This window comes from Rhodamnia argentea, chromosome 5, assembly GCF_020921035.1.
Source record: "Rhodamnia argentea isolate NSW1041297 chromosome 5, ASM2092103v1, whole genome shotgun sequence".
In the NCBI taxonomy this organism is placed as follows: Eukaryota; Viridiplantae; Streptophyta; class Magnoliopsida; order Myrtales; family Myrtaceae; genus Rhodamnia; species Rhodamnia argentea.
The window spans coordinates 17204552-17226873 of NC_063154.1; the positions used below are offsets into that span (position 1 = coordinate 17204552).

The 22322-nt window shown below is 42.4% G+C and overlaps 3 protein-coding genes across 4 annotated transcripts; 2 read left to right on the forward strand and 1 right to left on the reverse strand.

Moving 5' to 3' along the window:
- Positions 1 to 411: 411 nt before the first annotated feature.
- On the reverse strand, positions 412 to 3757 carry LOC115755199 (endo-1,4-beta-xylanase 5-like). 2 transcript variants are annotated; one of them, XM_030694521.2, is made up of 7 exons: positions 3560 to 3757; positions 3323 to 3390; positions 2778 to 3000; positions 2402 to 2568; positions 1937 to 2035; positions 1069 to 1866; positions 412 to 848 (listed from the first exon to the last, which is right to left on the reverse strand). In XM_030694521.2, the coding sequence occupies exons 1-7, from the start codon at positions 3660 to 3662 to the stop codon at positions 504 to 506; spliced, it is 1803 nt and encodes a 600-aa protein (XP_030550381.1). In that variant the 5' UTR covers positions 3663 to 3757; the 3' UTR covers positions 412 to 503. The 2 variants fall into 2 exon arrangements, with proteins under 2 accessions (XP_030550381.1, XP_030550382.1); XM_030694522.2 differs by lacking the exon at positions 3560 to 3757 and having other exon boundaries at positions 3285 to 3536.
- Positions 3758 to 8392: 4635 nt separating this feature from the next.
- Positions 8393 to 21807, forward strand: LOC115755201 (endo-1,4-beta-xylanase 5-like). Its single transcript, XM_030694523.2, has 9 exons — positions 8393 to 8458; positions 8788 to 8792; positions 15131 to 15135; positions 19171 to 19235; positions 19390 to 19612; positions 19876 to 20042; positions 20198 to 20296; positions 20366 to 21163; positions 21384 to 21807. Exons 1-9 carry the CDS (start codon positions 8393 to 8395, stop codon positions 21762 to 21764), a joined length of 1809 nt encoding a protein of 602 aa, XP_030550383.2. The 3' UTR covers positions 21765 to 21807.
- LOC115755207 lies at positions 17547 to 18049 on the forward strand. The gene has a single exon (XM_030694528.2). The coding sequence runs from the start codon at positions 17579 to 17581 to the stop codon at positions 18047 to 18049; it is 471 nt and encodes a 156-aa protein (XP_030550388.1). The 5' UTR covers positions 17547 to 17578.
- Positions 21808 to 22322: the final 515 nt, after the last annotated feature.

The window sequence follows — 22322 nt, forward strand, 5'->3', positions numbered from 1 at the left end:
GGCCAACCCTTCTAGGCCTCACTCAAATCTGGCGACATCTCCTTGCTGTTGCCTCACCCTCTCCTTTGCCTCACCTCGCGTTGCGTCGGGTCGCATAATCTCGCCCTTAGTTTGCTTCTCGTGTTGCATTGGGTTGCCTTTGATGGATCTAGGTGAGGCCTTAACAGTTAACACCCTCGCCTCGCCTAGCGCTGTGGCGTCGCGACCATCCCGGCGACCAAGGGTGGGGGGAGATTTAAAAAAAAAAAGAATAGAAAAGGAAAAAAAATCAACTTTCACATTCTCAAAAAGGTGCAAAAATCACTTGTATGCCATCAATGAGCATGATCTTCTAGGTCATAATTACATGCAACTTATTATCCATAAAAATAATTAATTGACATTTTTTATTGGACCCCTTTTTTTTTTTAAATTTGCCCTCCTTAATTTAATCTTAATCAACAGTTATCAGTCAACCATCAAACACTATCCTCAGATATCTATAGGGGCTTCCTGCTGCCTGTTTATTCAATCTGAAAATGGAAAGTTCTCCCTGAGCTATCTTTGGTCACTTCAAATGTTGAAGTGGAAGTGGAATTTGTAGCTGGGTTAGTTATGGTAATCTCATAGTCACCATGGAATAGGGAAGTGCTGAAGAACCCCCCACCGTCGGTGCAGCCTTCGAAATCGCGGGTTCTCCATTCCTTGATCAGGTTGTCCACGACGTCCCCGGCCGGCGTGTTGTTGAAGTTCATGTCCGCTAGAGCCGTGGTATTGAAGCCGGCATACGCGGGGCCTGCAAACATTATGATCCCTTCCACAGCAGGATGGCAATGAGCCTCCCTTAGGATCTCCTCCAAGTACTGAGCCTGCAACACCAGAAAAAAATTGAAATTCCTTCCTAGATACCCATTATTAAGGAGAATCAGATATTTAATTTAACATTGACAGGGTTGGCGGGCGAAGTTGGGCCGGCCGGGGCCGGTTACAAGAAGAGAATTGCTTGCCCAAGCCTGCCCAATTTTTCCTCTCGGCCCAACCCTGCCTGACCTGGCCTACCGGGTTGCCTGGCCGTACATAATTGAATACCTGGTTATCTCCTGGTTCCACAGACACTTCTGTGAGCCAAATGGGCACGCCAGTTGTGGCCAGAATCTCCAGACTTGATCTCATGTAAGCCAAATTTGGCTGGCCAGGGCCAAAGTGGCCTTGTACTCCTATTCCTGCTGGTATATCTTCGTTTCCGGGGTACGAAAATATCTCCCGGAGCCTCTTCTTGTAGTTCCCAGGGCTCACCTTCTCGTCCCCACAGTACTCGATGGTGTTGTACTCATTCAAGAACATTCTCGCGGTCGGGTCGAGTTTGTATGCCGTCGAGTAGTATATCGAGGAAGCATTTTTCCCCAGGTTGTCCTCGAAGAAGCTGAAGTGCATGTTCTCATTGACCACGTCCCAAGCAATCAGTTCTCCTGCGTATCTGGAGACGACCGAATTGATCCTCTTCTCCGCTGCTTTTCGCAAGTCCTTGGGCGAAAGGGTCTTGACCCAGTCGGGTTGGTACTTGGGATCGTCCCAGAAAATATTATGGCCTCGGATCGAAATGCAGTTATCTTGTGCGAACTTCACCATTGCATCGGCTATTGTGTAGTTCTCTCGGCCTTGTTTCTCCTCTGTGCTGTACCACTTCATTGCATTGGTGAAAGTGGTGAACCTGAACCTCGAAGCGAACCAGTATTGATAGTCGGTGCTCTCGAGGATGTGGAAGTTCATACCGCACCCGAATGGGAAGCCCGGCTTGGTTTGTTTGACAAAGAATTTGGCTCCTCTGACCGCGAGTCCTCTTTTATTAGCATAAGTTATCTGGAACCTCACTCTGCTCTTTCGTACCTGCGAGATCGAAAATTCAAAATGGTTCATGATGTTTTTTGAACTAACTTGGAACAACTTCCGGTTTTACCTTCTCCATGCTTTCATCCTGGTGAAACCTCCATTGTTTCTTCGAGAATGGCTGCAATGCAACATTGTCGACCCATATTTCCTTCGAGGTATTCTTGCTCTGCCACAATCAGGAATCAAAGTAACATTAGCACTCCACCTAACGTAGCTTTCGACTTTTTGGTGAAATTATTCCTGCAAAGGTTTAATCTCGACCAAATTTGGGACAAATACGGCAAACGCACTATCCGGTTACCCCCGATCGAAGGGTATATTTTGAAAAGTACCGATCAATCGAGAAGTTAACTGTACACATGGGGTGTACCGGTTACAGTCATGCATCTAGTCTCTTATCTTGTCTTGAATTTAGTTCATTTTCCCAAACTGTGCTGATCTTTCAATAATCACTTAAGAAGGCATTAACTAGTTGAATTGTGTTCTTTAGGAAATAGATTGGCCTAAAAAAGTTCAATGGCCAACACTTCACCTCGAAGAGAACATCGACCGTGCTTGAGGAATTCGCAGCAATGCCTCCTTTTAGCAGAGACCAGCAGCCTTGCTCTGCCACGATGCTGCCTCCAGGGACGAACATGCCATGTCCAGTTCTAAATACCACTGATACTGTCTCGCTTCCTTCATTGACTTGTATCCAAGCTGCGAAAATCCCTCATCCACACGACTAATAAGTCATCCTAAACTTCATCCACAGATACAAGAAACCATTCAAGTGTACTGTTTATGCGAACCCCAATATCACATGCTGGTTGGCTTCACATTAGCAAAATCCGGCATACTTGTGAAGACGTGCACACGTACTTGGAGTTTGTAGTGATGTCTGTAGAAAAAGTGGATCGGAAAATTACCTGAGAATGCATAGAACTTGCCCTTCTCAAGTCGAACTTTCTGAGAGAAACTGTCCAAGGGACATTTCCTGTGGTGCGCCACCATGAACCTGTTCTTGGTACGCGATGTGCGTTCTTCAATCGCTCCTTTCCCAAACACGGTCCATCCGGCGGTGCCATGACTAAACTCCGGGTTAACTATGATCCCGCCTTGATACATAGTACACCCAGGCTCTGCCAAACACTGCTTATCGAATACATAGAGATCAGAGTTACAGTCAATTATGTGTACTCCAGGAATGAACCAAAATTTTCGCTCAGTTTTGGCACAAAAGTTGTTTCCTGAAAGCTTTTAGCTATTGACTTTCAGGAACAAAAAAATGGGTACTCCAGGAAATGATCATTATGTGTACAGAACGATCCGTCCGATCATATTTCTCTTTTGGGGCAGCAATCTTGGGTTCAGATAATTCATTCGACTTAGTGAGGGGCATGAAAATTGAATCGGCATTCATATGTTAACATAACTCAAAAGTTGCAAGTAGTGTCCAGGACTTTGATCTTGCCTGGGGGGTTGCTGTTGCATCGTATTGAACATCACTTGAGACAGCCTGTGTGATCAGCCCTGAAATGGCTTAACATAGAAGCCATTTTGCTTAATCATTCACCTTATCACTACAGAAAACATTTGGAAGAACAGCTAAAACCAATCCAACCGTCAAAATCGAATCCTAAACTGTATCAAAATGTTCCTCGAGTGGGAGGGATATGATTTTGCAATAAACTGTGAGAGGAACTAGTACCTGATCCTGAGCAGCAGAACACAAATGTGAGCCAAAGAAACAATGACATTGTGCATACAGAAGAGCTTATGGTCCCTCCCAGTCCTGCAAGACAAGCAGCCATAGAAGGCGTGTAAGCACCAATCACTCAAGCCAAAAGACAAAATGACTCCCTGTGGATGTGAAACCGTGCAGCAACCTGATCAATCTCGGTTTTTGCATGTTCCCGTGACTCTTATCTCAACCCCTATATACATAACCCAACAAAAGACTGGCCCATAACTGGTCTGGAGCCCATAATGGGTAGGTGACAACGGTGTCCAAATTAGTGTTCTATGACTCAATAGTGAGCATGTGATTTGGAGGTAGAGAGCATCGAGAAGCGAGCAATGCTACTAAACTCGAGCGCTAAACGATGCTATAGAGCATACGCGGATATTTGAACAAGCGGGTCATATTCAAGATTCCAGTGGACTCGGCCCAAATCAAACATCGTTTCGATTGACGATTTCTTGAGTCGGTCTTAGTATTTTTCAGTTGTTGTGTTCTTCCAAGGAATCTAGCTTAAAAGAAATGATGGGGAATTGGAATGCAGCAAGCGCTTTCGTCCCTTTTACTGTCTGGATTGCCTGTCCTGCTGTCTTGAAGGAATCCTGTTTTGGATGAACCTGATGAAGCGACAACTGTCGATGGACCATGTGTAATAACAAGGACCATTTCCTTGATTCTTGTGTCTTGGAGGGTTTTTTCAATTTCTTGCGGTGATGTACACGGTTCTTGTAGATACACAAGAAGAGACAAATGGGAATCTTTAACAGTGGCATTGCAAAACGTTGGAGATTTTTATTGCTTTTCGGACACAGGAATGGCGTGCATGATGAGGATGCGTGACGGATGCTCTTGTGTCGAGGTGTTGCAGTAGTTGTTGCCATGATCTTAGGTTTGCTTGTAAAATGCTTTGGTACGTGCATTCTATGTTGGCAATTTTGGATTTGTTCTTGCGACGCTTGGATCTATTGGAAACTAGTGGGGAGTCGAGTTTGGGAAGAAAATTTCTCGGAGTGGGTCTGTTTTGATGAAAAGATTTCGAATAAGGGTGATTGGTCCTGGATCCGGTCCTATCCCACCGTAGAACCGGAAACCGGACCAAGAGGACGGGTTCCTAGTTTCAAGGATTGAGAACTAAACTGAAAGGTCTTGGGACCATAGGTCCGGTTCGGTTCCTAGGTAATCCAATCATTAAACCGATTGCACTTTTTTTTTTTTTGTAATATGTCGTTAAATTTTTCTCATTAACGATATATTTACCGAATCAGCTTTTGTTAATTGCATTGCTTTGTCGCTAAACTTGAAAGTCATACTAAACATCTTAAGCATCTTAAGTTTGGGTTTACATTTATGATTTTTTCTTCCAAAAAAATATTAGTTGGTCTGATCTAGGAGGTCCAATTCCCCCTTGGAATAGGGAAATGGACCGATCGTAATTGATTTCAATTTTATGAAACTAGGAACGAGACCAGATTCCGTATGAATCGAATCAAATCGGCCAATTTGGTCAAATCCGGGTGGTCCCTACTTCAATCGATCCATTTTGCTCAGCCTTAACTTCGAGTCATGATTGGACCCAAAAAAAAAAAAACTTCGAGTCATGATGGTTAATTTTGAGGAGACGCTTCCCATAAAATGGAAAGCACCGAAGTTGATTACATGAGCTATTAGGGAGATAAGTACACTATCGGTGCCATAACTTTTGTACGGCGTTGCCTTGAATGCCATAACTTTTATACGGCGTTGACTTTCATGCCATAACTTTCAAAATGTTTACTTAAGTGCCATAACTTTCAAAAATCATTCACTTGAGTGCCATCGCCGACGTGGATGCCGAAAAGCTGACATAGACGCCGGAAAAGTTAACGTAGCACTCAAGTGAACAATTTTTGAAAATTATGGTACTCAAGTGAACATTTTGAAAGTTATGACATTCGAGTAAACGCTGTATACAAGTTATGGCACTCACGATGTACTTATTCCGCTATTAGAAGTAGGAGAGAGAGAGATGGTTGAATGAAATGGAAAGTACTGAAGTTAACTTTTAATTGTACCAAAACACCTAAAACTTTCATAATATGCAAATTTCGGCACGAAAAATCACATAGTCCTTCATTCGCATATGCAATTTTCACTTTATATTGTACTTTCGATAAGATCACAATCTTATCTAAATAAATGTTCATAATTTTCTTCTAACTTCTCAATAGCTAACCAGAAATTACCAATAAAGTCCAATTATTCAAAAACAATGTGTTTTTTTTTTTAAGGAAATCATATATTTACATGGATCAATTAGAGCATAATTGAGGTAAACTAATTATCTACATGGTTCAATTATAAGATGTCTGAAAAAATAGATCGAAATGCGCAAGTTATAAAGGCGTAGGCACACACGCAATAATACTACGTGCCATTTTGCATGGCAAGCGGTTTCCGATTTTTCGCTTCACTGGCAAAGTGTGAAAAATACTCCTTCGCTTCACTTCTCAATTCTCAAGAAAATTGTGACATTACTCATGCTTGGCATGTTTTCTGAGCTATTGGAAAGTAGACTCAAGCCTTCTGTAGTATGCAATGCGTTCTAGTCCTCATGGATCATCCATCATAATATTTTGAAGATGTAATTCTTCGGCCAACTTTTGGCTGGAAATAGTTGAGTGGGCGCCGGCTGTTTTCCGTGGTATAGGTGGTGCTGACATTGATAGTTTTTACAAACTTTTAAAAATTTTAGAATCCTTGTCTTTTTCCCTTTTATTTTCTTTTCATATTTCACTCGCCAGCCATATTTGAGTTCGGCGGAAATTGTTAGCCACAGGCGAGGGCCGATCCGTCTAGGCCTCGCCCTGATCGGCAACATCTCCTCGTTGTTGCCTCACCCTTTTCCCTTGCCTTGCCCGACGTCACCTTGCCCTCACTATGCCTCTCACATTGCGTCGTGTCTCCTCGTTGGATATGGGTGAGGCCATAACACCCTTGTCTCACCTAGATCTGGCAAAGGTGTCACGTCCATCACCAAGATCCTGGGGACCGGATTAGAGGGAAATATGACAAAAAGATTAAAAAAAAGAAAAAAAATTGAGAAATTCCCAAAATAATTCAAAAATTATCAACAATAGTGCCAGCAGTGCCATGAAGGACAACGAAGTTGATTGGACGGCCATGTCGTTGATTTATTTGACCAACTACATTGGCAAATCGTCAAAAGATTTAGAACCAAATTGGCCAAATTAAAATGTTGAAAACTAAACTAACAACCGCATAATAGGTTTATGATTTTTTGGACAATTTTTTAAATAATTTTGTCTAGGCACAGTTGATGGTAAAATGGGTAATGGAAGAAACTATTAGGTTTCCATACCCATCAATGAAATGGATGAAAATATCAACATAAGATTTTTCATTTGTATTTAATGGTAGAAGATACTCGGGTTTGATTATATCCATCAAAGGGCGGAATGGGTATTTTTTTATTATTAATTTTAACTTTGTTTACCGTTATAACTCTAGGAAACAAAACAAAAATATAGTTACGCCATTCTGTGGAATAGCCCTTCTACTCCGATTATATAGTATTCAAATTTCTAGTTATGACAGAATTGGATAGAATATGATAAAAAAATTTAAGAATTTTGTCATGTTCTATATATTGTTTGGGGAACTGTGGATACAAAGTCGGATAAGTAAAGGGAAGACGCAATCGAGATCGATTTTGTTTTGCTGAAACATCATAATGCTTTAGAAATTATTCACCGATGAGTTCTGATAGACGAGTTATTGTTGAGCATAGGTTTGTGCCATCTAAATTCATGCACGACATCGATCGAGCAGACCTAGCGTAACTAGGGATCTTGACTTTGAGTCGAATTCTTTGAGAATGACCACCTGGCCTTGCTCGTTGTCTTGTCGATTTAGTAAAAACTTGCTGAACAATTGAATTGTTCAGCCTCTTTTTATAAGTTCAAGATGCACTCATGTAGGTCATCCAATAAAGATGCCTTTAAAGTTGATGATCAACCTCAAGTTCTTCATAATATATCGAGACCCCTTTCGAATGTTGGAAAGGGTCAAGAGATTAAATAATGAATGGTATGATATTATACCATGTCAAACAAATGATTAAAGAACAAGGTTATGGAGATACTTGATTTTACTACTCAAGACCCAGACTGGCGCACCGGGAGAGGCGGCCACACTTGACCGTTGCTACCACTAGAGAGGCAACCCCCCGCCAAAGAGATGACCTGTCGTGGCAGCCTAGCGTAGAGGAGAGCTGGTGATTGTTGAAAAAAATGGTTTTACACCTATTCGCTATCTTGAAAAATCCTATCCATGTCTATCCCACTCCGTCTCCCAAGATATTTTTATTCGAGCTATATCCCCCTTTATCATATCCTCGACATCTACCAATACACAGGATAGGATAAAACATATCCTACCCCGATTTTCATCCTAATGACCAAACGCAGCCCGAGGTTTAAAATATATACTGCAAGGCTTTGTTTGTTTTGCAAAGAATAAATAATTTAATAGACCATTTCGAAAAGATAATTATTTGTATCGCTTAAAAAATGAATAAACAGATTATTTCTTTATCGTTCACGAAAATGTCTAGACATCAATTATTGCCGACAAAGAGTTTTTATTTATTGTCTAATATTTCAAGTGATATGAGCCATTTTATTTTGAAAAATATTTTTTTCAAATCATGCATTTTTTGTAAACCAAAATGAGCCTAAATGGTGACTTGTTTCGAGATTGCAAGACAGGGGGTTATAAACTATGCTAAAGGGAGGGAAATCTACGATGCGGGACAACAATCCCATGTTCGCGAACCTTACATTACAAAAGTTTCATATTTTGTATCTCAATGTATGTCACACTTAGGTTCTACTTATCAATGATATCGTCTACTTTGGGCCGAAGCCCACACAATTTTGGTCTTTGGGCTTCCACCCAGAAAAGGACTCGTCGCAAGTTAAAGGACCAAATGCCACACAAATATAGCACTTCACCTCATCACACCCAGACGTTATGGGGTTCGGTTCATCCCTACCCTCTTCACCATCCTAGGAGCTTTCTAGGAGCTGCTCCTTGTCCAGGCCCTCTAGCCCCGGCGACCACTCGCTGCCCTCGTCTAATCGGGTCGTTACTGGCCCACCGACTTTCCCTTGATTCGTCTCTGAACCACACATTTCTAGTTAGGGTTTAGCTCTCATACCAAGATAAGAATAATGCGGAATAGGAAAATGGAGAATTTCTGTATAATTTGATACTAGTAGAAAAGAGTAGACATGGCCACGGGACGGTTTGGGCCCGGAACCGGCCCGGAGAATAACCGGAACAGGCCCGTTGATTGGGACCGCCAATTCCGAATCGAAACCAACCCAACTCCTCATGGACAAGTTACGGTTTAAAAAATTAGGCAAAAGCCCGGAACCGGATGTTCTGAACCGGTTCCGAATCGCCAAAAAAAAAAACAAAAGGAGAAACGGCTCTTTCCCCCCCAACGGCCCAAAATTGGGCCGAACTCGAACCGGCCCTTGAACCGGCCTAGAACGGGGACCGCCCCTTCAAGGGCCGGTTCCTATTCAAGCATGGCCACGAACCGGAACCACCGGTTCATGAACCGGAACCGGTGGTTCACGGCCTGTGGCCATGTCTAGAAAAGAGTATAAGAAGCCTATTTATAGGCTTTATTACGTAACAATCTAAGGTAGTAAGATACACATAAATCAAAAATAATTAATTAAGGGTATGCAACATGAAAGAAGGTATATGCATAATCCTTACAGATGTGCAAAATCATATAAATATCCTAATATTGCTAACATCATATAATCAGTATTTTCTTTCATAAAAAAAATGCATATACTCTCATAGTTGACGGAATGGAATACTCTTGGAAAGTAGATATAGCACACGTAATAAACTAGATATTAAAGGGCATGGCACCGTCGCAATAGGAAGGCATGGAACCACTCTCGTAGTTTAAGTTTTATGTTGTTGTCAAACTTCACAGTTGACCCCATTTAGGTCTTGTCCCATTAATTTCTCCCAAGATATCTCCTCAATGCAAAATTATAAAAAGTCCATTCATCATGTTCTCAACTAGAGTTGCCAAAATGCGTCATGGACCTATGTTTTGATTTATATATTTGGGGCTCGATTGAAAATGGACTACTAGACATTTGAAGAGCCGGGGTGAAAATGGGTTTACAATATTGAAAGCCAACCAAGAGTGGGTCATGAATGGGTTCTCTAAAAACTTATTTATGACCCATTTAACATCGAAGATAGAGAGAGCCATGAAAATTAAGAACGTTTTCTGGTCCCTAGTACTTCGATGCAGCTAACTCATACGCATGTGCCGAGGCTTCTTCATCGTCGTAAGACCATGGAAAATCACATTCCATATAATTAAATTACGACAAGAAAGTTTCCTATGCTCACGAATTTAATTTAATTCGAATTTTCTTAACACTCGAGAAAATGAAATAAATTAGAGAGGGAGGGGGGTTATTCCTTTTATTTATATAACTTCTGCATGTTATAACATATTCTAAATAATGAGGTATCAAAAACCAAGATGGTGAAATTGATAAATCAGAAAACAAGAAGCCGGAGCTTCTTATATTAGGTAACGAACTTACCTAGTTACACTGCATTTCGGCGAGATTCCGTCGCCACAGTCGTCGCCAGATCAATAGCCATAGACATTCAACGATAACTCGTTTGAAAAGATAACTTATTCAGCAAAATCAAAGAAGAAAATTACGAAGGAAAAAAAAAGCAAGGGATTGAAAGCACATACATCTAACTAAAGATGAAGAGATCATCCCAAAAGAAAACACTGAAAAAATGAAAATCTTTCATTTTGATATGAAGAGCCGGGAAGTATATCGAACCTGGTGACGCCACGGTAAACGGAGCTACGTTGCTGCAGCGAGTCACGGGGAATGCTCTTGCGAGTGCGGCGGTAGAGGCGGGAGGACCGCTAGAGGTGGTAGTGGGCGATGTAGCGGAGGAGGGTCTCGAGAGTGTAGAGGTTGCCCTGCTATGAGCGGTAGGCGGTCTCAGCGGCGCAGGGGAAGGAGTGGTCGGAGCCGAACCGGTACTCGGTCGCCAATGCGGAGGATCTTGTCTAGGTCGCCGCGCATGAACACGCGGAGGGCGGAGAGAGGGTTCATCACCGACACAGTGATTAAGAGAGGTGCGTAGCGTCTGGAGAACACATTTATATTTATCCCAAAACCAAATTCCGAATTTGTTTCATGATTTGTGGATAGCTCGGGCCGAACTTTCTCCACCACCTTTACGCCCTCATCCATAGCCCAACCCTCGAGCTCCCTCACTAATCCGATGAGCTGGTCCATGAAACCATCCACAATTCAAAGAAAATAATTGAGAAAAAATGTTTAAAAAAAAAAAATTCTGAATCGGGTCAGGTATAGATCGCGAAATTTACAGTGCAAATAAATTGGTCAAAATGGATTAAATAAGTAAATTTGTGCTGGACAATTTATAATGGACCCTATTAATGGGTTTATGGCTTAAGTACACTACAAGTACTAAAACTCGTATTCGGCGTTTACTTTAGTGCCAAAACTTTCAAAACGATCAATTAAGTGCCAACTTTTTTGAAAAACGATCACATCGGTGTCAAAACTTTCAAAACAATCACTTAAGTGCCTACTTTTTTTAAAAACGATCATTTAAGTGCCAAATTTTTTTGAAAAACACTTACTTTAGTGCTAACTCCGGCAAGTCACGTCAGCTCAAATATTAATAAAATATAGGCCACATCAGATTTCTGACGAACCACGTCGACTCAATTAGAGTTGGCACTAAAATGATCATTTTTAAAAAAAGTTGGCACTTAAGTGATCGTTTTAAAAGTTTTTAGCACTAAAGTGAGCGCCGTACACAAATTTTGATACTTATAGTGTACTTTAACCATGGGTCTATCTTCAACCAACTTATTTACATATACAATCTCCCGATATAATTCTAGCAATAAGCAAGTCACGAGGGATGCTCACGTGTGAACTTTACGTAGTTATTTGTCACGAGGCACTTTACCCAACCTCTAATCCAAGCAAATATTTAATGTTTATTCGCATTTTAGTAAAACACCTAACTTTTCATATTTTCGTATTCATAATTCTCCAACAGAATTATGCATTTTTTTTTATGGTAAATGGTTAAATATATGTTGAGGGGGTTCCATTACATGAATCCAATCACTTCGCTTGTTTCATGAAAAATGTGACATTTCTGAAAAATATTTTTTCAGGAAGTCAATTTTCAAGAAAATGACAATAATTTTCGGCGTATGGTTAAGACCTCAAAATAAAATTTCAGTTTTTTTTCCATCAATTGGTAAGGAAAATCACTTCTAAATAGACATACACTATTGGGGTGCTAGTGACTTGTTCATGGATAGCCAAGGTACTTGGCACCATCACCGAGGTTTGAAGCTCGAATCCACGACTCCCGGGCATGACCACAAGCACTAGTCTTAGATACACTAAAATCAAGCCCGAGAACTCGATGCTCGTGCATGGTTCTCTAGTGCCTTGATCCCGGTCTATAGAGGCCGGGCCTAGGTCCCTAGCACTCGGGCCTCGGTAGGACCTAGGCGCAAGAACCCTACACCCAAGCTTGGGTCGGCCAAGGCCGAGCCCCGTATCGAGTGTCACATAGTTAATCTTGGCTAAGCCCGGGACATTAGCTCCCACGCCCGAGTCCATTGAGGCTAGGCCTTGGTCACTAGTGCCAGAGCCCGGGTGTAGGGGACTCAAAAATGGGCATAGGAGTTTGGAAGTCCTAAACCTAGTGCTAATTCAATCTTAAACCTTTCAATTTTTTCAATTTAGTCCTAAACATTTTAACAATTTGCCTAAGTAGTCCATCCGGTTAATTTTGTCCCAAAATTGCTAAAGTGGATGCCAGCCGATCTATGTGACATGTCCAATGCTAAAGTGAAAAATTTTGAATATTTTATTAATTTTTCGTTTCATTTCGTTTTGTTTCTTTTCTTTATCGTTAAGGGCTGGCAAGTGGCGAACTAATTGCCACCAGCTATTGGGCGAGGGCCTACAATCCCTCACCGACTGCGAGGGTCACGATCCTTGCTGCACACGTGTCAGAGCAATAAGCCCTCGCCCGGTAGCCGACGGGGGTTGCCTAGCCTCGGTCGGTGCCCTACCGGCCCTCAACAATAAAGAAAGAGAAAAGAAAGAACACAAAAATCAGTAAAATAATTCCATTTTTTTAAAATTTTTTTTCATATTCGCATTGGCTGTGCCACGAAAAAGGGCAAGCATCCAGGTCAACAATTTCACTCTGACAAATTGTCAAAATGCTTCGACTAAATTAGAAAATTGAAAAGGTTTAGAATTGAACTGGCAAAAGTGTAATAAATTTAGGACTTTTTGAACAATTTTCCAAGGTTTTTTCCAACAAAATGCAAAACCGAAATCCAAAATTAGCGGATCCAAGTGAATATGCCTCTGGGGTCTGTCTCAAGCCGGTTCGACAATCCCACGATTCCCTCTCCGTGTCTCTTTCTTCTGCAGAGTACTCCTCGGACAATCTTAATGAGGGATTCTTAAAGGAAAACCCAAAATTGATGGAGAAATGCACCAAAATTAAAGCAACGTTCCAGCGCCATGCACGTGCTATTAAAGTAAACGTCCTCTTCATACGACCATTATATTAAACAATGTCAAGCATCAAACTCACTCCACCAACCACCCCAAAGTTTTCCTCCAAGCCGCCGCCTTCTCCCTCAAGGTTTTTTTTCTCCCGCAGCCTCGTTGCCGAGGGGCATCTCTCGGCCCCTCCCTCCCCCTCTCCTCCATGTTCCTTTGGTTCTCCTCATCTTGCTCTTCGTTAATTTTGAGGAAAAGTACACTAGAAGTGCCATAACTTGTGTACGGCGTTCACTTGAGTGCCATAACTTTCAAAACGTTCACTTAAGTGCCATAACTTTCAAAAATCGTCCACTTGAGTGCTACGTCGGAGCAAAATCGTTCACTTGAGTGTTACATTAACTTTTCCGGCGTGCCACGTCAGCTTTCCGACGTGCCACGTCATCTTTCCGGCGTCTACGATAACTTTTCCGGCGTCTACAGTAACTTTTCCGATTGCCACGTCGGCTTTTCCGGCTGCCACGTCAACATGGCACTCAAGTGAACGATTTTTAAAAGTTATGGCACTTAAGTGAACGTTTTGAAAGTTATGGCGGTCAAGTGAACGCCGTACAAAAGTTATGGCACTTCTAGTGTACTTTTCCCTTAATTTTGTGAACGAGCAATCAATACTATATATGAAAGTAAGCTCTGAAGATTGAAGAGCGAGTGTCTCGAAAGGATCTGCTCTCTCCGTATCTACTCGCTCGCTTCAGGCCCGGGTGTTTGCTCCAGATTGTCGAGCGCTCCGAAAGTTTTTGAAACTTTTTTTCTGTCAATCATATTATTTAAAAGTGATTTTGTGATTAATGGGTACCTTTTTGCAGTTATTTCGTCCTGATCTAGAGTTAAAACTAGATTTGAGTACTCTTCTATCCCCATTTAGCTATACATTTGGGATTTACAAAGCGATTTATATACTTTTCCAACCTATTTTATTGTTATTGTCTCTGTATGGTGATGGTGCTGAGACACTGAATCTAGGGTCGCACTGCCTTTTGGCAAAGCCGTAGCTACTGGAGAGAGATTTCTCGGTGCGTGCTCATCATTGATATGATGCGAGATTCTGTGATCAACCGTCGGTCATGCTTGGATGCTATGACAAATCCGTCCTTTAGGAATGAGCGAGTTTCTGCGATCTGTACCAAGTTGATTCACTTTTCATATTTACTTGCTTTGTGGGATTTTCATTTTTTATTTTGAAATGTTGTATGTTTCTTTGATATGAAATGAAGATCTTTTTTCAACCAAAAAAAAAAAAAAGTCACTCCACCTCTACCACATTTCTCTAGATGCGGTCGTCTAGAACGAAATGTACAATCTAGGAATGTATATTTTGAGAAAATTACCAAAAAATTCATATACATAATGTACGGATGTCAATTCAGTTTTACACTTTTTAATTTTGCCGGTTGAACACTAATTTTTTTTTTATGATTTGCCAATTGGCCATTTTTTGGCTGCATAGAAGAAGTGTCGGCGCACAGCTTCTTTTTACTGAAACTGTCTAGTAATGCCTGATGGTAGAGATGTGATCGAGTTGATACGCGCCATGCTCGGGCTCGGCGTGACTTGCATACTCTGTACTTGAAACTCAAACTCAAGCATGATCGCGTATGAAACTTAGGGTTCTAGCTCGGCTCGGACATTAACACATACACATATACTTGGCCTCGACTCGATTATAATGGAGTTGTGTATGAACTTGAGCTCGAGGTCGAGGTCAGTTTTAATATGCGCGGAAAGTTTTCCCGGCATTTGCATATATGTGATACTACATGTAATGGAAAGGGCATGTGTGTCACCTCTTGGAATTATACAACGTTTCTGAAAGAATAATAGAAACTAGATCAGGTTTGTGAGCCCGTTGATCCGAGTGTCGACGAGCTCGAGCTCGTTCTGACAAGATATTCAAGTAGCTTGAGCTCGACTTGGAATCAGTGGAGCCGGTCTCGAATCTATCAAGTGTTGGGCATGAGCTATAAGCAAGTTGGCGAATTGACTCGGTTTCATGCCTACCTATCTAGAGAATGTCCTGCTCGACGACCCCCGCTGGCCATGTTCTCTGTTGAAGGAGAGGCGGTGTAGAAGAAAATGTTACAATTACAAGAAAGCATCTTCCATCGCAACATGCCAAGCACTTGATGGCGGATCCCGGCCAGTTGATTTTATTAGAGTTGGGGGAGTGGAGTAGGCCAAATGGAGAGATCAAACTTCCTCGGATTACTTACTTCTCTCCGTTTGTTTCGCAAAAACATGAATGATTTGAAAGATATTTTTCCCAAACATGATATCTTGTATCGATGGAAATAGTTAGTCAATCGAAATTGTCTTCGATCTTGTTAACAATCTATGTGTAACACATTCTCGAGAATAATAGAATAATTTTCGTTCATTTATTTTTTAAGCGATATAGATAATTATCTTTGAAATAATGATTTTCAAATTATTTATTTTTCGCGAAGCAAACGGATCCTTAATCTCTTCATTTTCAATAAATAGAAGAAGATAGTTTTGCACAAGCACGCAAATTCTATAGCATTCAAGCACAGCATCCAACGCTTATTCCGATAGTATTTTAATATTTCACTCGGGGACCAGTTCACTCCCTCCTAATTGTCGTGGTTAGTCCATTTCAATCATTAATATGCTTATGTGTATCTAGGAAAAATTACCCACTTTAGTTCTAAATCTTCTGTACCAATGCCAATTCAGTCATAACTCTCCAATTTCGTCAATTCTGTCCTAAAGTTTTGCTCGAAATTCTAATGTAGTTCTTCCGATCAATTTTTGCCAAAATCACCGACGTGGCGATCTAGCCAGCGCCGGCTGTCCAATAAGACACAATGTCGCTTAAGCAATTTCCGGAGAAAATCAATCGGCCCTTATTTGAAAAAAATGAAGACAGTTCATGCTCTTATTTGGAATTTTCCTAGAAATAAACATATATCCGACTCCTTATTTTGTCTTTGTGGTGCATAACTTTTCAAGGTCAAACTTAAGAATCACCTCACCGCCCAAGAAAAGAAACAAATCTGATTCGGATAGGGGCATGCCAGATTTTGAACAAATCAAAATCATCCAAACAAATTCCATAATAAGAACTCGAGACAGTAATTTAACAACATCGTGCAATTAGTTCTCGAGAATGGTGTTTTTAAAGAATGTTTATGTTCCATATAGGCAAGGTATTGACAAGAGTGTCACGGTCAGAAAATCGCACTCAACATAATCATCCAAGAAAGAATTCCCTTCAAGATAGGAGGACTAGCAATCCGACCGTAAAAGGGACGAAAAGGGTTGCTTCCAATTTCCACCAATCCCTTTCTCTTTTGGCTAAATTTCCTTGGGAGATAAGACTTGCTGAGTGATAAGTCGGACTCTTGTTGGGTCGTGGACGTCGACAAGGTATTTCAATGCCGACTTGCGGTTCATCGCGTCGCCCTGAGCATACTTTGTTTGGTGAACCGATCACGATACGTGCGCATTACCCCCGTTTCTTAATGCTCTTTGAGCTTACATCGCATCTTATATTTGGAACTCAACTTCCCACATTCGATTAAAACTTTTGAAGGAAGTATCGCACATCGCTTGCTTGTCTATATTGTTTCGATAAGCCTCGTAATCTCCTTTGTGCAAGGTTTTGATCGGACATTCTGGCATGTATCGGAACCGGGTTTCTTCCGGGTGTCCGGCTCCTGTGTCGTCCTCAATCTTGTTGGCACGTGAAAGAGGATGTTAAAGTATTCGGGTTAATAAAATAAAAAACTCCAAACTGATGTACATGTGATAAATTTACCCAAAACTATTTTTTAGACCACAAAAAACCCAACATGTTACACCTGTGACAAATTTATCCAAATTACCTTTTTTATCACAAAAACCCCAAATCGGTATATCTATTATAAATTTACCCTAAACTATCTTTTGAGCACAAAAAATTTCAAACTAGTAGACATGTAATAAATTTTATACAATTTTTGGGTTTCGAATATGTTTTCTCAGTCATGGATTTTTTGTTTCACCAGTCGGTTACAGATATGTGTTTTTGGCTTTTGAAAAGCATGGGAGGGAGCGAAATGAGCAATTCCCACCCATGGCATTATCGCACAAACCAAAGAGAAATTAATAAAGCGGGCCCCTCTCCAACCTGTGTCCGTCCTAGCCGTTGAACTTTTAAACTTTCCTTTTCCTTAACGTTCGAATTCTCACCTCTTGCTGTATATATGTATTCATAAGTCTCCATTCCATTTGAACAAGAAAAAAATCCCAGCTCCATCAAATTCGAAAAAAGAAAATGTCCGCCGCAAAGTCGAGAAGTTCTTGTTCGTTCCCGAATCTCCTGCTCTCTTGCTTCAACTTCCTTCTCTTCATCCTCTCCGCGGCATCTTTCGCCCCGGTGATCCTCCTCAGAACGCCCCCGACTTCGCTCGGCCTCGCCTTCCTCGTGATTTCGTCCATGTCGCTCGTCTCCTCTTTTGCCGGCTTCTTCTCCCAGCTCACCCGCTTCTGTTTCGTGACCCACGTCTCGATCCTCCTCGCCTCGCTGTCCGGTCTGGCGCTCGGGGTCCTGGCGCTGTTTGCCAAAGAAAGGTCGAGCCTTTCGCTGCTGAGGTCGCGGAGAGACCCGAAAGAGGCTAAGGTCCTGGTGAGGCTGGAGTGCGGGGTTCTGATGGCGATGTTTTTCCGACTTCGCACGGGTGGGAGCCATGGAGAGCAGTTTGTCTTCCTCTTCATGAATTATTTTTCCGCCGTCTGCGTCTGGTGAATGGCAGGCCTTGCGCCTCCTTTTGGTCGCCGCTCCTGGGCCTCCCTCCGTTTGTCTCCTAGCTCTCTGCACCTGCCGAAGGCCAACTCAATCTTTTCGACTCTCTCTGTTTTGTTTTTATATCTCCAGAGAAATCCGAGGGGAAGCCCACCATCGACTGATGAATTATGGCTCGCTGTACTGCTGCGCTCCAACGTGTGTTGAGTGCTGTGTTAGCCATCTAAAGTGCTGATGGATCGCTCTCACGCTGGACCCATCGTGGATTACCATCGTCTGCAATCATCTGCAGACGCTCGCGCTTAGGACTTTGAAGTGCAATAATTGATTCTTTCGTCGCGGTTGTACGATTTTTCTCTAAGGACGCAATCCGTTCCGCGTGTCTCGTTCTCCAAAATGAGCGTTCTGAGCAACCGCACGATGTAATGTCAATTGGGATGGATCCTCGATCAATAGTTAACTTGGGTGTGGATCTAATTGGTGCTCGAACCATACATCTGCTGGGGGTGGTCTTGCCTTGATACGCTGATACAACTCACGATAGCACACATGAGCCAAGTATCCAAACAATATATTTGAGCTGATCAGTTTCAGATCCGGTCTGATCCCACCAGGAATCGGGAATCCAACCAGAAGGACCGGTTGGTCTTGGATTGGCCCATACTGATCCGGTTCTCGAGCGGTCCTATGAAATTTGTGGAATTACTACTTCTCCCTCTCTACAAACATCATATAATTTGCCAAGTATAGTTGCTCATAACTCATGAACCCTCTGTTTTACAGGTTTTATGTGGCGTAAGTTCTCCTTGCTTTGGAGTACTTGCGTTTGCATATGCTTTGGATCATTTATAGAGACCACAAGCCGAAGAATGTTTTAGTTAGGTATGCGGGCACATAATGTTTTAGGTTTAAATTTACATTTAACAATTCAATCCAGTTTGAGCGGTTCGGTTTTCTCTGAAATTGAGAATCAGACTTGATTATTTTTGCTAGGATTATTTTTGCTAGAGTTTAGCACAGCATCCCTTTGTTCCGATGTGTTGTTTCAATGAAGTTGGCTGCGAGATTGGTTTTACCAGTACTGATGTAACGTGGAATATTAAGCTAATGCTTTCTCTTTCAAGCCATTTCAGGGCAAATCACACAAGCTGTCTTCAATGATTATTACGATCCGTCGGCGACGACGCAGGCAAGATCGAATTTTGTTGAATGAATTAATTCTACTGATTTGTTGAAGCAGTACAAGTATTTGTTGCCTTGAAAGGAAATAGTTAAAGAGAGTTTCCAGGAACTACACTAAGGAGATAATGTGATCGGCGTCTTACGTGCTCGAATTATAGCAGTGTTTGGCAGAGCCTGGGAGTCTTATGTATGGAGGTGGGGTCATACTAAACCCAGAGTTCGTCCATGGCACTGACGGATGGACCGCGTTCGGGCAAGGAGCGATCGAAGTGCGCGTATTGCATACCAACAACAGGTTCATGGTGGCGCGCAACAGGAAACGCCCATCGGACAGTTTCTCTCAGAAAGTCCAACTCGAGGAGGGAACGTTCTATGCATTTTCCGGTAATTACCCACTCCGCTGTTTCTAGAGAGTGGTTACGCCAGAGTTGTTCATGTGAAGCCGACGACCATGTGATATGCGGGTTTGCCGTTCACACGTATACAGGATATACTTGTATAGTTTTGTTCATTTGCAAAGAGTTTCCAATTGCAATATCGACAAATGCGAAAACATGACTGCCGACGAAGCTAGGATGATTTGTTACTGTTTTTAGCCATGTTCTACTAGCAGAATACTCATGCCGAAGAGGGGAATTTTTTCGCAGCTTGGGTACAAGTCAGTCAAGGAAGCGAGACGGTAGCGGTGGTGTTTCAAACTAGAGATGGCGAGTTTGTCCGTGGAGGCAGTGTGGTGGCCGAGCAGGGGTGCTGGTCTTTGCTAAAAGGAGGCATCGCCGCGAATTCTTCGAGCCCGGCTGATGTTCTTTTCGAGGTGACGGGCATTCAACTTTCGGTGACAATCTACTTCTGAGAGACAAGAATTCTAACTGAGTTAATGCTGGTCTAGTGTTTTCTTTTGTTCATCCAGATCATTGGAAAATTGGTAATTACTCTAGGCATGTGTTGATTCTGATTGTGTTGTGGCAGAGCAAGAATACCTCAACGGAGATATGGGTCGACAACGTTGCGTTGCAGCCGTTCTCGAAGGGGCAATGGAGGAATCACCAAGAAGAAAGCATAGAGAAGGTAACAGGAAAAGTTGTACCAAGTTAGTTTGGAAAACGTAAAGGACCGATGTGAGCTTCGATCTCACAGGTACGGAAGAGCAGAGTGAGGTTCCAGATAACTTATGCCGACAAACGAGGACTTGGAGTCGGAGGAGCCAATGTTCTCATCAAACAAACCAAACCGGGCTTTCCGTTCGGGTGCGGCATGAACTTCCACATCCTCGAGAGCGCCGACTACCAGAACTGGTTTGCATCACGATTCAGATTCACCACTTTCACCAATGCAATGAAGTGGTACACCACAGAGGAGGAACAAGGCCAAGAGAACTATACAGTAGCCGACGCGATGGTGAGATTCGCGCAAGGCAACAACATTTCGATCCGTGGTCACAATGTGTTCTGGGACAACCAAAAGTACCAGCCCGATTCGGTCAAGACCCTTTCGCCCGATGATCTGCGAAGAGCAGCAGAGAAGAGGATCAACTCGGTCGTCTCTAGATACGCAGGAGAACTGATTGCTTGGGATGTGGTCAATGAGAACCTGCACTTCAGCTTCTTCGAGGACAACCTCGGGAAAGACGCTTCCTCGATGTATTACTCAACGGCATACAAGCTCGACCCGACTCCTAGGATGTTCTTGAACGAGTACAACACCATCGAGTACAGCGAGGACGAGAAGGCGAGCCCGGGGAACTACAAGAAGAGGCTAGAGGAGATATTTTCATACCCGGGGAACGAAGATATACCGGCAGGAATAGGAGTGCAAGGCCATTTTGGCCCTGGCCAGCCGAACTTGGCTTACATGAGATCAAGCCTAGACATTCTTGCCACAACTGGTGTGCCCATTTGGCTCACAGAAGTGTCTGTGGATCCAGGAGTTAACCAGGTAGCGATGTATCTTATGAAAATGGTGATCATGCCCTGGGCAGCTCTCCGGGGTCCGGTAGGCCCAAAAGGCGAAATGGGCAGGGCCGGGTGGGCAATTGTCTTTCTGCGGCCGGCCCGCTCACCTTGGCCCATTCAAAATCGATCTCATACTGCACATTTCGATAATTTTTCAACAAGAGGAGCAGAAACATCACTTAAACAGGTTCCTGGCATTGCAGGCACAGTACTTGGAGGAGGTGCTCAGGGAGGCTTATTCCCATCCCGGCGTGGAAGGGATCATAATGTTCGCCGGCCCTGCGTACGCCGGCTTCAATAACACCATGCTCGCGGACATGAACTTCAACAACACGCCAACAGGGGACATTGTGGACAAGCTGATCCAGGAGTGGAAATCCGAAGACCTGGAGGCTTGCGCCGACGACGGAGGGTTCTTCAGTGCTACATTGCTTCATGGAGAATACGAGATCACCATAACCGATCCGGTCACTAACTCCTCTTCCACTTCAACATTTGAAGTGACCAAAGATGGCTCCAACATAATTTCCCTTCCTCATGTGGAGTCAATAGTCAAAGCCACAAGGCAGCTCCTATGGAACTAAGGATAGTGTCTATTTGTGGATTCATACTTGCTGATCAAGATTATTATTATTATTTTACTGTGCTAATCAAGATTAATTAAAGAGGATGAAAATCGAAGGCCCCAAAGATGCCAAGTATTATTTGTATGAGAGATGCATTCCATGTAATTATGACCCAAAAGATCATGTCGATACCAATTTAATAATATTTGGTCATTTTTTGGCGCTACAGCAGTGAATATCGCGTCCGTATGTGCATACCAATCAGCCATTAATGATACCAATCGATATAACAAGCTAATCAGTCGATAAACTTTATGCTTTGGGATGACAATAACGTGTGATACTCTGTCGCCCTCGGTAGCGTAGATAGGTATTGTTAACCGTTGATCACGAGAATGGATGTCCAGATCAATATGCCCGTTTTAGATTGCAAGATTTCGAAAATACTCGGTATCACGTAAAAATTCGATTTCGAAAACAGAGAAAATGTTAAAACTTTTTTTTTTTTGGGTACTTTTACTCTTAAATATTTATTAAACTCTAACCACTTAAAAAACTATTGATTGGCATTTAAAA

What these genes read in the sequence shown, in the direction of transcription:
- LOC115755199 (XM_030694521.2), bottom strand. Translation starts at nt 3,662, where the DNA reads ATGGCTGCTTGTCTTGCAGGACTGGGAGGGACCATAAGCTCTTCTGTA. An exon ending in GTTCTGCTGCTCAGGATCAG is followed by an intron (nt 3,391 to 3,559) that starts GTACTAGTTCCT and finishes TTCTATGTTAAG; the next exon opens with CCATTTCAGGGCTGATCACA. An exon ending in AGGATGAAAGCATGGAGAAG is followed by an intron (nt 1,867 to 1,936) that starts GTAAAACCGGAA and finishes TCGATCTCGCAG; the next exon opens with GTACGAAAGAGCAGAGTGAG.
- LOC115755201 (XM_030694523.2), top strand. Translation starts at nt 8,393, where the DNA reads ATGCGGGACAACAATCCCATGTTCGCGAACCTTACATTACAAAAGTTT. An exon ending in CGGCTGATGTTCTTTTCGAG is followed by an intron (nt 20,043 to 20,197) that starts GTGACGGGCATT and finishes GTGTTGTGGCAG; the next exon opens with AGCAAGAATACCTCAACGGA. An exon ending in TGGATCCAGGAGTTAACCAG is followed by an intron (nt 21,164 to 21,383) that starts GTAGCGATGTAT and finishes CTGGCATTGCAG; the next exon opens with GCACAGTACTTGGAGGAGGT.
- LOC115755207 (XM_030694528.2), top strand. Translation starts at nt 17,579, where the DNA reads ATGTCCGCCGCAAAGTCGAGAAGTTCTTGTTCGTTCCCGAATCTCCTG.